The sequence below is a fragment of the Mastigoproctus giganteus genome, chromosome 6 (genome assembly GCF_048544385.1).
Source record: "Mastigoproctus giganteus isolate SK-2022 chromosome 6, ASM4854438v1, whole genome shotgun sequence".
NCBI lineage: Eukaryota > Metazoa > Arthropoda > Arachnida > Uropygi > Thelyphonidae > Mastigoproctus > Mastigoproctus giganteus.
In genome coordinates this window covers 7,455,465-7,473,392 of record NC_143580.1, presented here as the reverse complement: position 1 = coordinate 7,473,392, position 17,928 = coordinate 7,455,465, and the positions used below count along the sequence as shown (strand labels likewise).

Below are 17,928 nucleotides of genomic sequence, written 5' to 3'. Positions count from 1 at the left end.
CTACATATATATATTTTTTTCATGAATAAAGGTAACAAATAGTTATTTTTTGCTGAACGTCCATTTGGCATAGCTTTATCAAAGTTTCAAGTCCCATTTCTGATTATACATTCACTATACGAGGAATATGTAAAGATCGTTAATGATTAATAAGGCAAGTCCAACAAGCTCCTACAATTTAAACTTGAATCACAGTTGTGGGCCTTTGGCTTCTGTCTGAACAGAGAGGAGAAAGTTATCCTAACTACTGACTAGACATAATGAGCTATAGTTTAACTGGATCATTCATGATTTTCACCTATTCACTATTATGGTAGATTATTAAATGCCTGCATATAAAGCGTTACACTCCCCTTACAATAAAACTTATAAAATGTGCCTTGCACCACAGTGATTGACTCTTATCTTTCAACTCTCTCTCTCTAAATTGCTGAAACCTTTATCATTCTGCCACATCACAAATGATGTATATCTCTGAAACTTTTGGTTATCTAATACAAATTGCTTCTGATTTTATCCTCCTTGTTTTCTCAAGTCACTATATGTAGATCTGATCATGTGAACAGGTGCAATATGGTTTAAAGTACTCCTTTCCCCAAAAATTATCATACCAGCAACAAAAACTTGCTTATATATATCTAATACCCAGTTGTGTTCATCAGTGCATGACTGGGTATTACATACGGATTTTGTATCCATATGAGATTCATACAGATTTTGGAGGTGAGTACCGTAGAAGCATAAGCTATTGCTAAACAATTTAGTTCATCAGAACATTGTTGCTGATTAAACTTGATTTCAATTGAATGTAGGGTTGGTATCATTTCATTTGTATTCCTAGTAATTTTTTTATTCTGCACACTTCATTTTGCTGAGCCCCTCGAAAGAAATAAGAGAGGTGGTCAAAAGTTCTGAGAATCAAACATGAAAGACATACAAAATTCTATGTTTTTTTTTTTTTTTTTTTTCCCCCAATGTATTCACTCCAGTTTAATGCACTTATTGTATTTAATCCTCCAAAAAATAAAATTCTTCAGATTGGGCATCAAACCAGGCTTCCACAACTGCTTTTAGCTCTTCATTATCTTAAAATGAGTTCCATGAAGATGAGACTTGAAGTTTTTGAGCAAATAATAGTCACTTGGGGCCAGATCTTGGCTGTAAAGTGAGGGGGGGGTTAAATTATTCAAATTCACATTCATGAAATTTAGTCTGTGTAAACCTGAGCTTTGTGCACTGGTGCATTGTCATGGAGAAGCAAAACCTGATGGCCCAACTTTTTGCATACACTTTTCTGAATTGCAGATTTTAACTGGCATAATATTTCCCTGTTATTATGGTTTTAGGTGCAGGGTAATCAATTAACAAGCCCTTTTGTATCCCAGAAAATTGAGACCAATGCTGTTCCAGCTGATGGTTGTGTTTAAAACTTTTGGGAGTTGAAATCCCTTGTGCTGCCACTGTATGCTTTATAATTTAGATTCAGGATTATAAAAATGTAGCCAAGTTTCACCGCCAGTCACAATGGGATAAAAATCTATCTATATTAGCAAGAATTAATTTTAACTTCGCATTTGATGATGCCACCCTCTGATGTTGTCACGAATGGAAAGGTTTCTGGGAACCCATCTTGCACAAACTTTGGACATTCCCAAATGCTCATGTATTACTGCTACCATGGGAAATGCAAAATACTTTTCCAAGTTCAGACACTTTAATTCTTTTGTTATCTAAAATTTTTCTTCAACGATTGCAATTGTTTCAGAATTGATTGCTTCAGATGGCCAACCAAATCTTTGATCATCCTTAACTGACTCCCATCCTCTTTTGAACTCTGCTGACCTTCTTGCAACAATAGCATAATTGGGTGATATGTGTGTGGATTTTTCTAGCATTTCTGCTCCTTTGGTCAATCAAAAAGTTGATTATGAATGATATTCAGTTTGCTGGACATTCCACCTACCAACATAAAAAATTAAATTTTAGAAACTGCCTAAGATATTGACAGAATTTTTTTCATGTTACTTCATAAGACATTAGGTATAAAAATAACCTATTCTGTAATTTATTAATACATTTTATGTACTCTATTCTCATAACTTTTTTACCACCCTTTGTGTTTAAGATTGCTTTCTATGTATTAGCAATTTATTAGATGTGTGATTGTATTTAGTATGGTTAGTATTGTAATCATTAGTGCAGGCAACTTTGAACATATGCAACTCAGGTGTAGGATTGGTAGTTGCTGTTTCAACTTATTTCAAGTGTTGGGATAAGTATTTTATAAAAACAATTTATGTATTTTAGGAATTTCCAATGTCATTATTAGCCTGTTTGGGTGCTGAAGCTGAAGCAATACGGGATCATTTTCTTTTCCGACTTGGTTCACTAACAGATGACATTCGTTTAAAAGTAGCTATCTTAGAATTTCTGACAGTATGCATTGCACACCAGCCTGGCCTGATTGAAATGTTTATTAATGTCAATAACAATGAGGAAAAGCCTGATGTAAGTGATCATATTTTATGAATTTAGTTCAGTTATTTTAAATGGTATAATAAGTCTTCATTTTTTTTTTTTTTTTTTTTTTGTTATTGATCCTGGAATATATTTTTACGGCTTTATAGAATTCAGGTAAACTGTCTGGTGTATAATGTGGTTATTTCTTTCTTTAAGAGTTGTTTGAGTGAAACACAGGAAATGTGTATATTTTTCTTTCTGTTAGAAGAGGTTATTGTAGGTTTACACAGTAAATAATAATAATAAATAATAATAAATTTACAATAAATAATAATAATGCTATTTCTGACAAGGGTTTACAGTAAATGATAATAATAAAATTCAGATTCATAAAAAAATTAAATGAAATGATCTCAAGGAAACTTGGTTTTTGAGTCTTGCCTATAAGTATTCTAATGTAATTGTGTTTACATTAGATTATTTTGTTTACTACTGGGAGTTTTATTATTTGTCATTTATTTTTTTTTATAAAAGTTAATTAACTATTTATTTTGTTGTGAATCTTTTTAGAAAGATTCTCAAGAACTGAGTAGCTGCCTGGAGTCTGTAATGGAAATATTAAAAGAAAAAGAAGAGGTGAGTTCCATAACTTTCCTTTTGTTACTAAGAAATAAGTACTTTGATCATATTTTAAAATCCTTAAGTAGGCACATACTTTCTTGTGTGGAACTTGTAATAGAATATGTAGTTGCTAATTTGTAGAATGACTGATTAGATAAATTAAATAAAATGCAAATATTGGATTAGTCAGCAAACTTACACAAGTAAATGTTTATTTTTAGTGTTATAGAGATGTTATCTTATATGTTAGGGTTGCTTAAAGTTTCTATTGAAAATGTTGCCTTATTAAGTGACACACTGGTCTCTCATCCCCTCCCCCATCCATGTGTCCATTGGTTAAATAATTTTTGGTTTGTGTTTATAAATAAAATTTCATAACAAACAGGAAATTTCAGAAATTTGTTGGATCAGTTAAAAATTCATATGTTGAAGGATTTTTATTTATTTATTTTTTTGTGTTTGAAGCATAATTATATATAGATCATAATTTCATAATAACTAATGTATTAACATAATCACAGAATAGGTATTATTGCCCAACTGAACTTCATTGTGCTGCTGTTGAATTTATCCATGGACTTTGGGCTGGCCATCAGCTATTAGCTGTAGAAGCATTAAAGAAAAAGTAAGTTGCTATTTAAACGTGAGGTTACTTTTAGTTACAATGAAACCTCTTTTGGTAGTTGGCAGTGCAGTGGCATAATACATTCTATTTTATCACCATTATATAAATTTTTTGTACTCAGTGAGTGCACAGTCTTTCATACCCTTTTATATCCAATCCTTTTATACCCAGTGAGAGTACAATCATTCTTCCAGGACTGTGAGCCTTCCATTCACTGTTTTCCCTGTATGCTAAGTTTCCTGTTAGACCTTCAGTTATAGCCAAAATAAGCCCCCTTTCTTATAGTGTATGCTTGATACCATTGATCCAGTTTCCTCTTGATGTACCACTTAGCCTTATCATTTATTTGTGCTTCAAATATCCATTTGGCTAATATCCTTTCCCCTATCATTTGTATATGCCAAAATCATTTTGAAGTATGGGGGATTATAAATTCATTAGAAATGTCATGTAAAACTGAGTATGGTACCAACTATGTGGTACCATACTCAGGATAGTGAAGAATGAAGCAGTAGGCCTGGTGGTAATCGTGTAGGCAGACATGAAATTCCTTGGTGCAATCAAGCTTGTTGTGTATACAATACATTTTTTTTGTTTCCTAACTTAAAAAAATAAAAATTACATAGAAGTGTGTGTGTGTGCTCCTTATGGTGTGGGCCTTTCAAACACCCTCCCAAGAAAGATGACAGGAGAAGGTTTGCATTTCCCTCCAACTGATTTGCAACTGCAACAGACAATATAGATACATACATACTACATGCATAATATAACAATATCAATAATACTAAAATAACCCATTTATTGTTGAATACAGCATAATTAATTAAACTCATTTCTGCTATTTATATATTTCTCTACCTACACAAGTTATGAAACAGTAAATTTCAAAGAGGTGAGGTAAAAATTGGAATACCTGTGTTATCCATATTAAAACTGCCATTTCACTTTTGGTCATTACAACCTGGTAAAGTTTCCTGTTAGACCTTCAGTTATAGCCAAAATAAGCCCCCTTTCTTATAGTGTATGCTTGATACCATTGATCCAGTTTCCTCTTGATGTACCACTTAGCCTTATCATTTATTTGTGCTTCAAATATCCATTTGGCTAATATCCTTTCCCCTATCATTTGTATATGCCAAAATCATTTTGAAGTATGGGGGATTATAAATTCATTAGAAATGTCATGTAAAACTGGCTAACATGTATATCTGGCTTGTTTTTGAGTCTGAAAACTCATTGGCAAAGAGATGGTTAACTGTAATTTGTAGGGAAATGCTGATAGCTTTAGTGGGAAAAGACAGACAGTGGTAATCAATGGACACTGCTTTTCATGGACTAATGTTATTAGTGGAGTCTCCCAGGGTTTGGTGTTGGTCCCACTGTTGTTTTCTATATTTATCAGTGATATATTGAAGAAGGTATATCAGGCTTAATGTCCAAGTTTGCATATGATACAAAGGTTGGCAGGGTTGTTAATGACAGTATGCTGCTGCAAAAGGATCTAGAAAAGTTGGGCAGATGGGCTGAGAAGTGGTAACTAAAGTTTAACATTGACAAATGCAAAGTACTGCATATGGGTAGCAGTAACCCCAAATTAAAGTACCAATTGTGTGGTACTATATTCAGTGTAGTGGAGAATGAAAAAGACCTGAGAGTAATTGTGCAGTCAGATATGAAGTTCTCTGAGCAGTGCAGACAGGTTGCCAGGACAGCTCATGGAGTTTTGTCAATGATATACAGGAATTTTGCTCAGGGATAAGGAGGTGATTATACCATTGTATAAGGCAATGGTCAAGCCCCACCTTGAATACTGCATACAGGTCTGGGGGCCTCATTTTAAGAAGGATGTGGAGCTGTTGAAATAAGTACAGAGAAGAGCAACGAGACTGGTGAGGGGGAACAAAAGGGTGCCTTACTAAGAGAGGCTTCAGTTCTTCAAATAGCAGCATCTGGAGACTAGGCACCTGCAAAGTGATCTGGTTTCAGTGTTTAAAGCTTTGAATGGATTGAGCAAGTTTAATGTTGATGAGATTCTTCCTTGTGCTCAGACTACACATGAGGAGGCACAAATTCAAATTGAGGAAGGACAGTTGCAGAATAGATGTGCAGAAGTTTTCCTTTAGCCAACAAGTGGTTGATTGCTGAGACAAACTTCCATCTTTTGTTGTGGAAGTTGATAGTTTAAATGAGTTCAAGGAAGAACTTGACAAATTATTGGAAGGAATGAATAGGTGAAATGGGAAGGTTTTTTTTTTTTTTTTTTTTCCTTGCTGATGCTGTATAAGCTTGCTTTCTTGCATCATTTGCCACTGCTAATGCTAAGTCAGAATAGGCTGATTTTTGTCACCAATTACATCTGAGCTAGATGTAGTTGGTGAGAAAGATATCATAAGCTTTTTCAAAGTTAGTTTCCTCTATTCTGTAATGCATACAAGTGGATAAACACTGAATATAAGCCAGACTTGTTATCTCTATAGTTGTAACATTCTTTAATGTTTTAAAAACTTTTCATACAATGTAGGCTACCAGGTTGTAATGACCAAAAGTGAAATGGCAGTTTTAATATGGATAACACAGGTATTCCAATTTTTACCTCACCTCTTTGAAATTTACTGTTTCATAACTTGTGTAGGTAGAGAAATATATAAATAGCAGAAATGAGTTTAATTAATTATGCTGTATTCAACAATAAATGGGTTATTTTAGTATTATTGATATTGTTATATTATGCATGTAGTATGTATGTATCTATATTGTCTGTTGCAGTTGCAAATCAGTTGGAGGGAAATGCAAACCTTCTCCTGTCATCTTTCTTGGGAGGGTGTTTGAAAGGCCCACACCATAAGGAGCACACACACTTCTATGTAATTTTTATTTTTTTAAGTTAGGAAACAAAAAAAATGTATTGTATACACAACAAGCTTGATTGCACCAAGGAATTTCATGTCTGCCTACACGATTACCACCAGGCCTACTGCTTCATTCTTCACTATCCTGAGTATGGTACCACATAGTTGGTATGTATTCTGGGATTACTGCTCTATATGTTAAATTGGGATTCCATGTCTCAGCCCATCTGTCTGATTTTTCTAGATCTTGTTGATATAGTATACCTGATTAATGTCATTTACCACCCTTACCAACCTTTATATCTTCAAATTTAGACATTAAGCCTGATGTGCCTTCATAAATATGATTAATAAATATAGAAAACAACAATGGGTGCAGTACTGAACTCTGGGGAACTCCACTAATAACATTAGTCCATGAAGAGCAGTGTCCATTAATAACTACTATCTGTCGTCTTCTCTCACTCAATCATCCCTTTATCCATAACAGTAACTTACACTTAATGACACACTGCTCCTTGACTTGGCACATTGTAGCCTCAGACACTGATGCACCATAAAACCCCTAAACAACAACACCACCACACTGCTCCAATTTGTATAGCAGTTTTTTATGTGCAACAGTATCAAAAGTATTTCTGAAATCTAGGTATATGATATATTAAATTTTTTTTTTACATCCAGTTCCTCTGTTAATGTGCTGTAGTATCCAATCGATTGGTCAGACATGATCACTCCATAACAAATCCATGCTGTGCCTGCAGTATAACTGCATTCCTGTCTAGATGGTCCTGCATGACTTGAGAATTAATATTTGCTTTTAGTCTTAAACCAATAGAATGAACTGCTGAAATGTTACAGAACCATTGCATTTGAATATATTAATTTAAATTACAATGTATAGGAATACCTCGCACAGTGCTGTTAATGTGTTGGAAAAAAGCTATCGCACTGACTAAATCAGCACTAAATGGGGAATAGTTTCAATGGAAAAAATAACGATATGTGGGTATCATAAGGATTTTTTTATATTAGAAATAAATTATGCAAGATTAGTTAGAAAAATAATAAATGCAAATAGTAATGAGGTAGACTAAGAACGAAATTAATTGATAATCAATCGCAGTTACAGATTATAAACCGCACTACAGTGAATTCCATACTGATTGAAGCTGCACTGTGCAAGATATTGCTGTACAGGAACTCCCCGAATTACGTAAGGGTTGCGTTCTGTGGAACGCTACGTACATAATTCGGAATTTTCCCCTTGCTTATGCAGCACTTGCAACTGTGCTCGCTGAATTGATTGAATCAAAAAAAAAAATGTTTAACAAACATGTAAATAGAATTATTTATTGTACTTATTCAATTTTTTATCTCTTGCGCAGGAAAAATTACAAAAGCGTGCAATTTAAAAAATTTCATAATTATAAAATTACAAGAAAAGAGAGGAGACAGGCATAATGTCAGTAAGTTTTACCTCTCGAGCATCGTTGCCAGAATCAACATCTTCAGCTGATAAGTACACTGCTGCGGAGGTTGAGGGCTGTGGAGATTTAGAAGGGGGTTGGCCACTTAACCTTACGAAAGAACATATTAATGGATGACTGGACGGTGTCTTTTTTCTTTTCATCGTAGATTTCTTTGTAGCAAGCAAGCATATCATTCACCCCTCTGTTAACTTTTAAGAATCTTTCACTGTCAGGATCCATCTTCTCAAACCTCGCCATTGTCGATGCAATTTCACGAAATGCCATTGCCATCTCTCTGGTGATGAAGCATCTTGGCTCCTCATTTGGTTCATCTTGAGCTTCGTCAGTATTTTCTTCTTTCACTATTGCTGCCTGCAAGTCAATAAGTTCTTCATTAGATAATTCCTTCCTTTCTTCCTCTGTTAACTCCTCCACGTCTTTGGCATCAACCTCCAATTGAAGTAGCTCAGCAACCTTTACAATCTGTAACCTCTTATATGATTCTTCTTTTTCAAATCCTTTGAAGCCTTTCACGTGCCGTGGGCATATTTTCTTCCATGCGCCATTTAAACAACTTTTAGTAATTTCCACCCTGGCCTTATTAAAGTTTAAGATGGCATGGTAAATATTGTAAGATTTCCAAAAGTCTCTTAATGTAAAATTTTTCTCATCGTCCACTGCAGACAATGCCTGAGCATTTTCTGCATACAATGCAGACGATCAGAAAATTGTCTGCATTGTCTGCAGTTGTGCGTAAATAGTATGCTTTTAAATTTGAAATAGTACCCTGATCCATAGGTTGGATGAGTGAAGTCATGTTTGGCAGTAGAAATATGACTCTCACATTCGAATTGAAATCATCTAGATGCGTAGGATGTCCAGGAGCATTATCTAATAGAAGCAAATTCTTGAAAGGAACATCGTTGTCTTTACAATATTTTTCAACCTCAAGAATGAAACAGCATTTAAACCAGTCCTGAAAGGGAGATATTGTTATCCATGCTCTCTTGTTCGATCGGAAATGCACAGGTAGGGTGGCTTTATTGATGCCCTTAAATGAACGAGGATTTCCAGAATGGTACACAAGTAGGGTTTTAATCTGTAATCTCCTGCTGCAGTTAGCCCCAAGCAAGAGCGTGGCCCTATCTTTTGATGCCTTGAAACCTGGCATTGTATTTTCCTCTTTGGCAATGTATGTTCGATCTGGCTTTTTTTTTTCCCAATACACAGCAGTCTCGTCAATCTTAAAAATTTGCTGCATTGAATAGCTGCCTTCATCAATAATTTTTTTCAACACATCACAAAATTTCTCTGCAGCTTCAGAACCGGCACTGGCGACTTCACTGCATACTTTAATGTTTTGGAAACCAACGTGATGCTTGAACCTATTAAACCACTCGTTGCTTGCCATGAACTTGGGTTGGGGTTTGCCGTACTTATCCTTAATATCTTTATAACTACTTGTTGCTTTTGCTTGAATGGTCGCTTCTGAATCTGGTTTTCCATCCATATTATTAACAGCTGTTCCATTTTCGATATAGTACCTGAATGCTGTTTTGTGTTTGTGATCACTGTTGATCTTAAGTGCGTTGGTTGATCCTTTGACATGTTCTTTTATACGTGCACTGTTCTTTAAAATAGTATTCACTGTTGAAGCAGCGAGACCTAATCCCCTTGCAATAGATGACAAACTGTGTCCTGCTTCGTACTTCTTAATCATTTTCATCTTCATTTCTAAATCAATTTTGTTTCGTTTCCTAGTACTAACACCATTTTCCATTGGTCGCTTTCCCTTCATCTTTGTAATACGTAAATAGGAATGAAGAGAAGTTTCTGAAAATTTTGGTTTTTATATGATTGAAGATTTCAGTGAAGTGGAACACATTTCACCATAATACTGTAACATAAAAACCCACAGAATTCCAATTATCGGTTTTATCATGAATGCAATAAGATCGAGTTTACCACCCGTTTATAATTAGATGCATTAACAGAAAAGCCCAATAAACTGGAAAGTGCAAATGTTTTTATTGTTATATGGTCGTGACCTCCAGAAACATGCTTTAGAAAAATATCACAGTGTTCAAAATTGATTCTTATAATGGGAACATATGATAACGATGAAGGGGTAGTGCAATTTCCATTTTAAATATGACCTTTTAGAGAGATAAACAGCTTAGTAATATAGCAAAATTTTCAACTTCCAAGGACTTGGAACGAATTACAAAAAAAACAATGTGTTATTGGGTTCACATTACAATATTTTCACGATACTTCCATTTATTCCTATGGGATGCAAAATACTTTTCCATGATTTTTTTATGTTTGCACAGGCTGGCAAAAACTTACTTAAAATTGAATTTCTGTAAGTTGGAGAGTTCCTAATATTATTAAATAATATTATTTATTTAATAAATAATATTTAATATTATTAAATAATATTAAATAATAATAATAATAATAATTATATTATTAATTAATATTTAATATTATTAAGAAATATTAGTTAATAGTATTTTTGTTTGTATTTGAATATATTTGATGAAAGGAGAAACCTAATTCGCTTAAAATTTTTTGATTATATGTTTCTCTCTATCAATGACCTGAATTAGTGCTGCATTTAGATCTTTGATCATTCCCAAACATTTATCACAAAAGTATTTCAATTCCACATGCCCTTCCTAAGCTAATGCCCTTCCACATTAAGATATTCTCTATCTTAACTTTTGCAAGTTAAGATCAGTGGCTTGTTGTTTTGAATTAGAAAATTAGAATGATTTTAAAGGAAACCTTGTAACCATGTCTTGAAATTTTTTGATTCTTTCACTGACATTTATCACAACAACAGTATTTCATTTTTCCCTTCTTAAGCTAGCCACAGCAAGCCACATTAAGGTATCCTTGATCCTAGCCTTTATGTTCCATACAAAAAATTGGTCGCTTGTTGTTTTGGATTAGAAAATTAGAATGGTTTTAAAGGAAACCTTGTAACCATGGCTTGAAACCAAACACTCAACCGGTAAGATGTCCCAGAAAATTTCTATCTGTGGTTTGTAGGAATTTAAAATACACCACCCTCTGCTGTCACTTGAGAAATTTGTCCCCATATTTTTTTAAATAAATTTTAAAAATATGGGGACATTTTAACGCCCACAAATGGAGGCGCACACAAATTTAAATGTTTCATATTGTTTTTACAGTACCCAGATCCTTTTTTTCTAATAATGTAGATCTTGCATGCACATTTTCTAACTAATGTATTTAGTTTTGATATATTGTTTAGAAATGTTCTGAATTGAAATATTTTATTTCTTAGTGGTGGAATCATACCACCAGATCAGTAATAATCTATAATTTGTTATGCTTTTTTTGATATGGTGGTTGAAAGGCATGGTTATTACACAGGTGAAAAAAGATTTAAATAAAAATACTACCCAATTGGATCAATGATGATTTTAATCACAGAGCATCCAAAAAAGTTGAAAGGAACTGAATCTTAATTGAACAGTTTATTAGAATATCTAGTCTTATGTATCAAAATCTACTTTGGTTTCTTCACTTGAGGTTATCCTTTGCGAAGGACTTGAGTTATTATGTTGGAGAAGTATTAAATATTAGTTAATAGTATTTTTGTTTGCTACAGATGAAGAAACTGAAGTGGGTTTCATTATATAAAACTAGATATTTTAATCAACTATTCAGCTTGTTTCAAATTCTGAAATTCAGTTATCTTCCCAATCCTAATATGTTGCTGTATTGATCCAAAATCACAATTCAAATCTTTGTTTGGAATTGGGCCATATTTTTATTTAAAGCTGAAACTTTTTACGAATTATGATAGTTTAAAGTTTCAAATGAAAAAATCAGTTGACTTTTTTTTTTTTAATGATATTTTAGTGAAGTTGAAGTGAAAAGTCTTATTTAACATTGAAGTGTGAGTTTATTTTTATACTTGTTAATCTTTCAGGGAATCATTTTGGAAGTTGTTATGCCACCCACTTCTTATTGGTAATCCAGAAGATACAACAAATGACATTAGTGCATATATCATCAGAATCTTAGCACTTGAAATATACTACAACTCTGAAAAGTATGCTTGAAAAATAACATCTATATTTCTTTTGTTATTTTTGTGAAATGAAAGATGCTATAGAGCAGGAGTGGCCAACGAGTCGATTGCGATCTACCAGTCGATCGCGGATTTAATTTCGGTCGATCACGATGAATTTTAAATATACAGTCATCCCTCGATTTGTGCACCTTGTGCAATGTAATTTTTGAGATGGTAGATCGCGGCACATTTTGAAGAAAAAAAGTAGATCACATCACAAATTAAGTAGGCCACTCCTGCTATAGAGTCATCATTCTATAATATCCCTTGTTATAGGTTATTCTATAATATCCCGTGTTATAGTTCTTACTTAGGGAAAAAATATGTTATTGTAACAGAGACAATAATATGCAGTGAAAGTTCATTATTACAAATATGACCTATAATTAAAATCTGCTATAATGAGCATTATTAATGTACCATCAGTTTAATAATGTTAAATATAAGAAAATTCTTTGGTAGTAATGAAAGAAGCATTTGTAAATTTGAAATTTTTTGCTATAATGAGTACCTTAAACTGTAGCAGTTGTGGATTTTTTTCTCGTTTTTTAAAATGTTTTATTTCTTTCATTTTAACATTGCTGGTGTTATTTAACTTGTGCCATCCTACTTTTGTTCTTCAAAATTATGGAAATAAGTTATGATTGGAGTGTTGGAAAGAATGACTAAAGTATTCTAACTGAACCTGTCTTTCTGTTCTATTTTTACAACTCATTAACAACATTTAGTTATAGTTGAGGTCATATTCTTTGGGGAGTGAATTCTGCACTAGAAAAACTTTGGTGCTTGCTACAATTCTGCCATTGTTACTTTCCATGAAAAACAAATGGTACATTTTAGGATAAGTTATCAGTAGATATTGGATCATATGCGCTACAATTTTTACATTTTCGCTGCTATTAATTGAACCACAGTTTCTTTTTATTCAACATGTTAAAGTAATAAAACTAGTTGTAAAGTTTTAACATCTTTTTTAAAAGTTTTCTCTTTCAAACTCACTCCAGGAATAATTTTTGTTACAATAAACAGTAATGTATTTCTCAAAGTGATCCAGTGTAAATTTGTGCCGTTTGTCATCCAAGATAATTTTATATGCAGAGAATGACCTTTCTACTTCTACAAAAGTGATGGGACTGTATTTAAAAATAATAGTTTTTGAAGCCTCTACTTGAAATGGAAGTTCATTTCCTTTCCTATTTATAAATTCATCAATTTTCATTAAAGTGTGAAATCCTAGATTAATTTCTAAAACATTTTATTTCCTTCTTATTTCTTTGTCTATGCCTCCAGGCACAGTTGAAATTTGCAATTCATCGTTTTCCATTTCTCCAATTGTGTTGCTCAGAGAAAGTTCCCATGTTTCAAGTTCGGTTATATAACTAGGTTTCGATATGAAAAATAAATGTGTTCTAGTCAAAGAGTCAGAAAGTATTGCCTTAGCACTACCAGTAGCTGCTGAATGCATACTATCCATGGAATCAAAAAATTCTTTTATAGAATCAAAATTTTTAGCATAGAACAATGCCACTTGTAACCATGTTCCCCATCTTGTGGGAACAGGATCAGGTGGGAGAGGAAGAGTAGGTAGCATATTTCTGTAAGTTGCTATTCTTGAAGGCATTTTTGACAAAAGCTTTATTTTTTTATACTAGAAATAAGTTTGTTTAATTTCACCAAAATTCTCCTGAATTGCCTCTGCTAACCTATATAAGCCATGGGCTAAGCAAGTAACATGGATCAGATTTGGATAGAAAACTTGTAATGCAGAAGGGGCTTTTACCATATAAGAAGCAGCATCACTAAAAAAACTGTAGGCTCTTTCGCCATGAGTCACTTCTGACCATAATAATGGAAAGAATCATTACGAAATCCTTCTATTGTAGAGTAACTCACCTTTTTGGGGCCTTACAAGCAAGTAAATACAGCCATGATCTAATTTTCCACTGTATTTTAATGTACAATATAGCAACCACAAACATGTACTTGCACTGCTTGGGTGCATGTTGCTTTGCTTTTTCTTATTTTTATTCTATGATTAAATAGTAAGAGGGATATATTTCCAAAAAGTTTTCATTAAATGTAAATTTGCTGAGCAAAAACTGTTTTTTAAATGACTTTCAACATATAATTCGGGTCCATTCTCAGTTGGAAAACAGCTTAAGTTGAGCACCTGTATATGGAAAGGATCTTCCAGTGATGCTGCTGGTTGTACAGTTAGCATCGTTAGGATCCATCACTCCCAGTCTAGGTTCCAGGCTGACACTTGCTAGGATTCTTGTGTGTTTGCAGGGCCTAGCTCCAACATATTATTTTGACTCCTGCTTTGATAAGATGAGAAATCATGGGATACTCAACTTGGAGTAGTTGAATAGTGGGCTTGCTTGCAAGGGCCAACTATGCTGGAGCCATGCCTCTATCTTTCATGATCTGAAGAACAGGATTCAGGCTGGGATCCTTGTGATCAAAGTGAATTCCAGGGCTATTTGGATAACCTGGAATTCACTTCCAAGTGCATTTATTGCTTGATGGGTAGTGGATGTCCATTTGGGCTCTGTGTTAAGTGGTAACCTGAGCACTGAAACATTAAATCAACTCATGATTCTTCTAGGACCCAACATACATGCACACATCTCTATCAGCTCATTTTGATATTTGATATGAATACTTCCACCGAGCAAAAAAACCCAGAATGGATCCATATACCTAACTGGACCTGTGCCATGCTTTCTGATAATTCCTTCCACTGGTGAAAAGCCTGTGGTGAAAATGTCACCCTTCTTTATCTAGAAGGGTTTGGAAAGGTTAAGAAATATTGTTCAAGGTTTAGGCCTAAATGGTTATCAAATGAACTAATGAGACTCGTGACAGAGAAGAAAAATGCATGGGATGCATATAAATTATCAGGCGACGCAGAAGCCTGTAGCAGATATAAGCTAGTCTGTAATCAGGTCACAAAGGAGGTTCGGCAGGCAAAGGCGGATTACGAGAAATCTTTGGCAAAAGATGCTAAGAAAAACAGCAAGGATTTCTTTACTTATATAAACTCTAAAAGGAAGGGGCTAAATATGATTGGTCCACTTGACATCGATGGTTCGACTGTTGATGATCCTGCTCAGATAGCAAACAAACTGAATGAGTATTTTGCATCTACATTCACACGTGAGGAATCATTACAGTTTGAAAATGGAAGAAGGTTATCAAATTGTAGCAGTGTGCTTAATGATTTTGTAATAACTGAGAGCAAAGTGGAGGAGAAATTGTTGAAGTTAAACATAAGAAAGGCACCTGGGGCGGATGGGATCTATCCAGTTATATTAAAGGAGGCGGCAAAGCAACTAAGCAAACCCTTAGCCATAATTATGAGAGCATCCTTGGATTCAGGGGAGGTTCCCACGGACTGGAGATGTGCAAATGTATCCCCAATTCACAAAGGAGGTTCGAAGGGTGACACGAATAATTACAGACCAGTTAGTTTAACTTCTGTTCCGGGTAAAATAATGGAGTCACTGGTTAAAGATGCAGTGCAGGATCATCTAGACAAGACTGCAGCAATAATTCAGACACAGCATGGGTTTGTTAAGGGAAAGTCTTGTCTGACAAATTTGATTGGTTATTATGATGTGGTCACAAAGGAACTGGATGCAAAAAATAATTTTGATATCATATACTTGGATTTCAGGAAAGCTTTTGACACTGTTGCGCATGGAAGACTACTGTACAAATTGGAGCAGAATGGTATTAAGGGTAAGTTGCTACAATGGATAAAAGGATGGTTAAGTGGGAGAAGACAGAGGGTGGTAATCAATGGGTGCTGCTCTTCGTGGACTAATGTTATTAGTGGAGTCCCACAGGGTTCGGTGTTGGGTCCACTGTTGTTTTGTATATTTATCAATGATATTGATGAAGGTATATCAGGCTTAATGTTGAAGTTTGCAGATGACACGAAGGTTGGCAGGGTTGTTAATGACAGTAATGGCAGTGTGCTACTGCAACAGGATCTAGATAATTTGGGCAGATGGGCTAAGAAGTGGCAACTGAAGTTTAACCTTGACAAATGCAAAGTACTGCATATGGGTAGAAGTAACCCCAGAGAAACGTACCAACTGTGTGGTACTACACTTAAGGTGGTAGAAAATGAAAAAGACCTGGGAGTAATTGTGCAGTCAGATATGAAGTTTTCTGAGCAATGTAGACAGGCTGCTAGGGCAGGTCATGGGGTTTTGTCAATGATATATAGGAATTTTGCTAGCAGGGAAAAGGAGGTGATTGTCCCTCTGTATAAGGCAATGGTCAGGCCACGCCTTGAGTACTGCGTACAGGTCTGGAGGCCTCATTTTAGGAAGGATGTAGATTTGCTTGAGCGTGTACAGAGAAGAGCAACACGATTGGTGAGGGGAATGAAGGGATCCTCTTACCAAGAGAGGCTTAAGTTCTGCAAATTGCAGTGGCTGGAGACTAGGCACCTGCGCGGTGATCTGATTGAGGTCTATAAGGCCTTGAATGGGTTGAGCACGCTGAATTCTGATGGGATCCTCCCACTTGTTCAGAATACGAACCTACGGGGACATAAGTTCAAATTAAGAAAGGATAGATGTAGAATAGATGTGCGGAAATTTGCCTTTAGCCAGCGGGTGGTTAATTGCTGGAACAAACTTCCATCTGTCGTTGTGGAAGTTGATAGGTTAAATAAATTTAAGGAGGAACTGGACAGGCAATTGGAGGGTATGGTGTGATTTTTTTTTTTTTTTTTTGGCTGATGCTGCATAAGCTCCTACACTTGCTTTCTTGCATCAAGTGCCACTACTACTACTACTACTACTACTACTAGGTCACCAGGCTCCCCTAATAGAAATTAAGGCAATAAGCATTATAATAGCTCCTTTGCACAACCACTATTCACGGAATTTTAATTACAGTTGCTCATATAAGTTGCTAAATTCATCTTGTGTGATCTTGTGATGCGATCTTCTTTAAGTGTCTGAAGAGGAAATCTGTTTGGAATTAAAGCCACAAGGAGTGGCAGCTGTAATACAAATATTTGTGTGTATAAATGCAAATTGAGGTACACTATCCAGTCTGCATGGTGGAATATATTGGAGAGATCTTATGGATTCACAGTGAAGTGAATTGTTTTAGTGGCAACTGGAGGTTCGACAGGATGGTAACGTTATGTTCCTAATAAATTTCTCACTCAGTATGTAAATATATTATAATACCAATATGTGTTTATATGCAACTTTTGAAATTTGTAAGTATTACAATTTTGAATTGCTTTTCAGAGTTAGTCTGGAGGATGGAGTTTCAGATGTTTTCAATACAGTTCATGAGAAACATTTGCTTAGTGTATGGTCAAAGGTAAGTACCTGTTTGATCACTTAGTTACAGCTTAAAGAACATATTAAAACTTATATATGCAGTTGTCTTCATAATACAACATATTACAAGTTAATAAGTATCATTTTATTTTCAATGACCTGTTTTTATAGCAAAAACTGCATTTTGAGCCAAGTATATATAAAGTTCACATCATAACAGAAGACTTTTTGGCTTACAGTTGTATTTTGCTTTAGATTTTTCATAATTGATTGAATACTAAATTGCTGTAATTTTACAAATAGTTAATAAAAGTTTGGGCTCATAACAGGTTATAATGGTGGGATCTTAATTTTTAGTGGCAAATGATATACAGTATCAGCCAAAACTAAAAAAAAAAAATGCACAAACACTTTCCTATGACCTTTCCATTCCCTCTAACAATTTGTCTAGTTTTTCCTTGAATTTGTTCAAATT

The 17,928-nt window shown here is 34.4% G+C and overlaps 1 protein-coding gene across 1 annotated transcript in view; it reads left to right on the top strand.

The window, feature by feature from the left end:
• Positions 1-17,928, top strand: part of Nup188 (nuclear pore complex protein Nup188) — a 171,137-nt gene that overhangs the window by 98,472 nt on the left and 54,737 nt on the right. Inside the window, exons 29-33 of the mRNA XM_090375487.1 lie at positions 2,308-2,508; positions 3,031-3,096; positions 3,603-3,706; positions 11,995-12,117; positions 17,418-17,493. Of these exons, the coding sequence (XP_090231613.1) occupies positions 2,308-2,508; positions 3,031-3,096; positions 3,603-3,706; positions 11,995-12,117; positions 17,418-17,493 (570 nt within the window). The remainder of the gene's footprint in view (positions 1-2,307; positions 2,509-3,030; positions 3,097-3,602; positions 3,707-11,994; positions 12,118-17,417; positions 17,494-17,928) is intronic.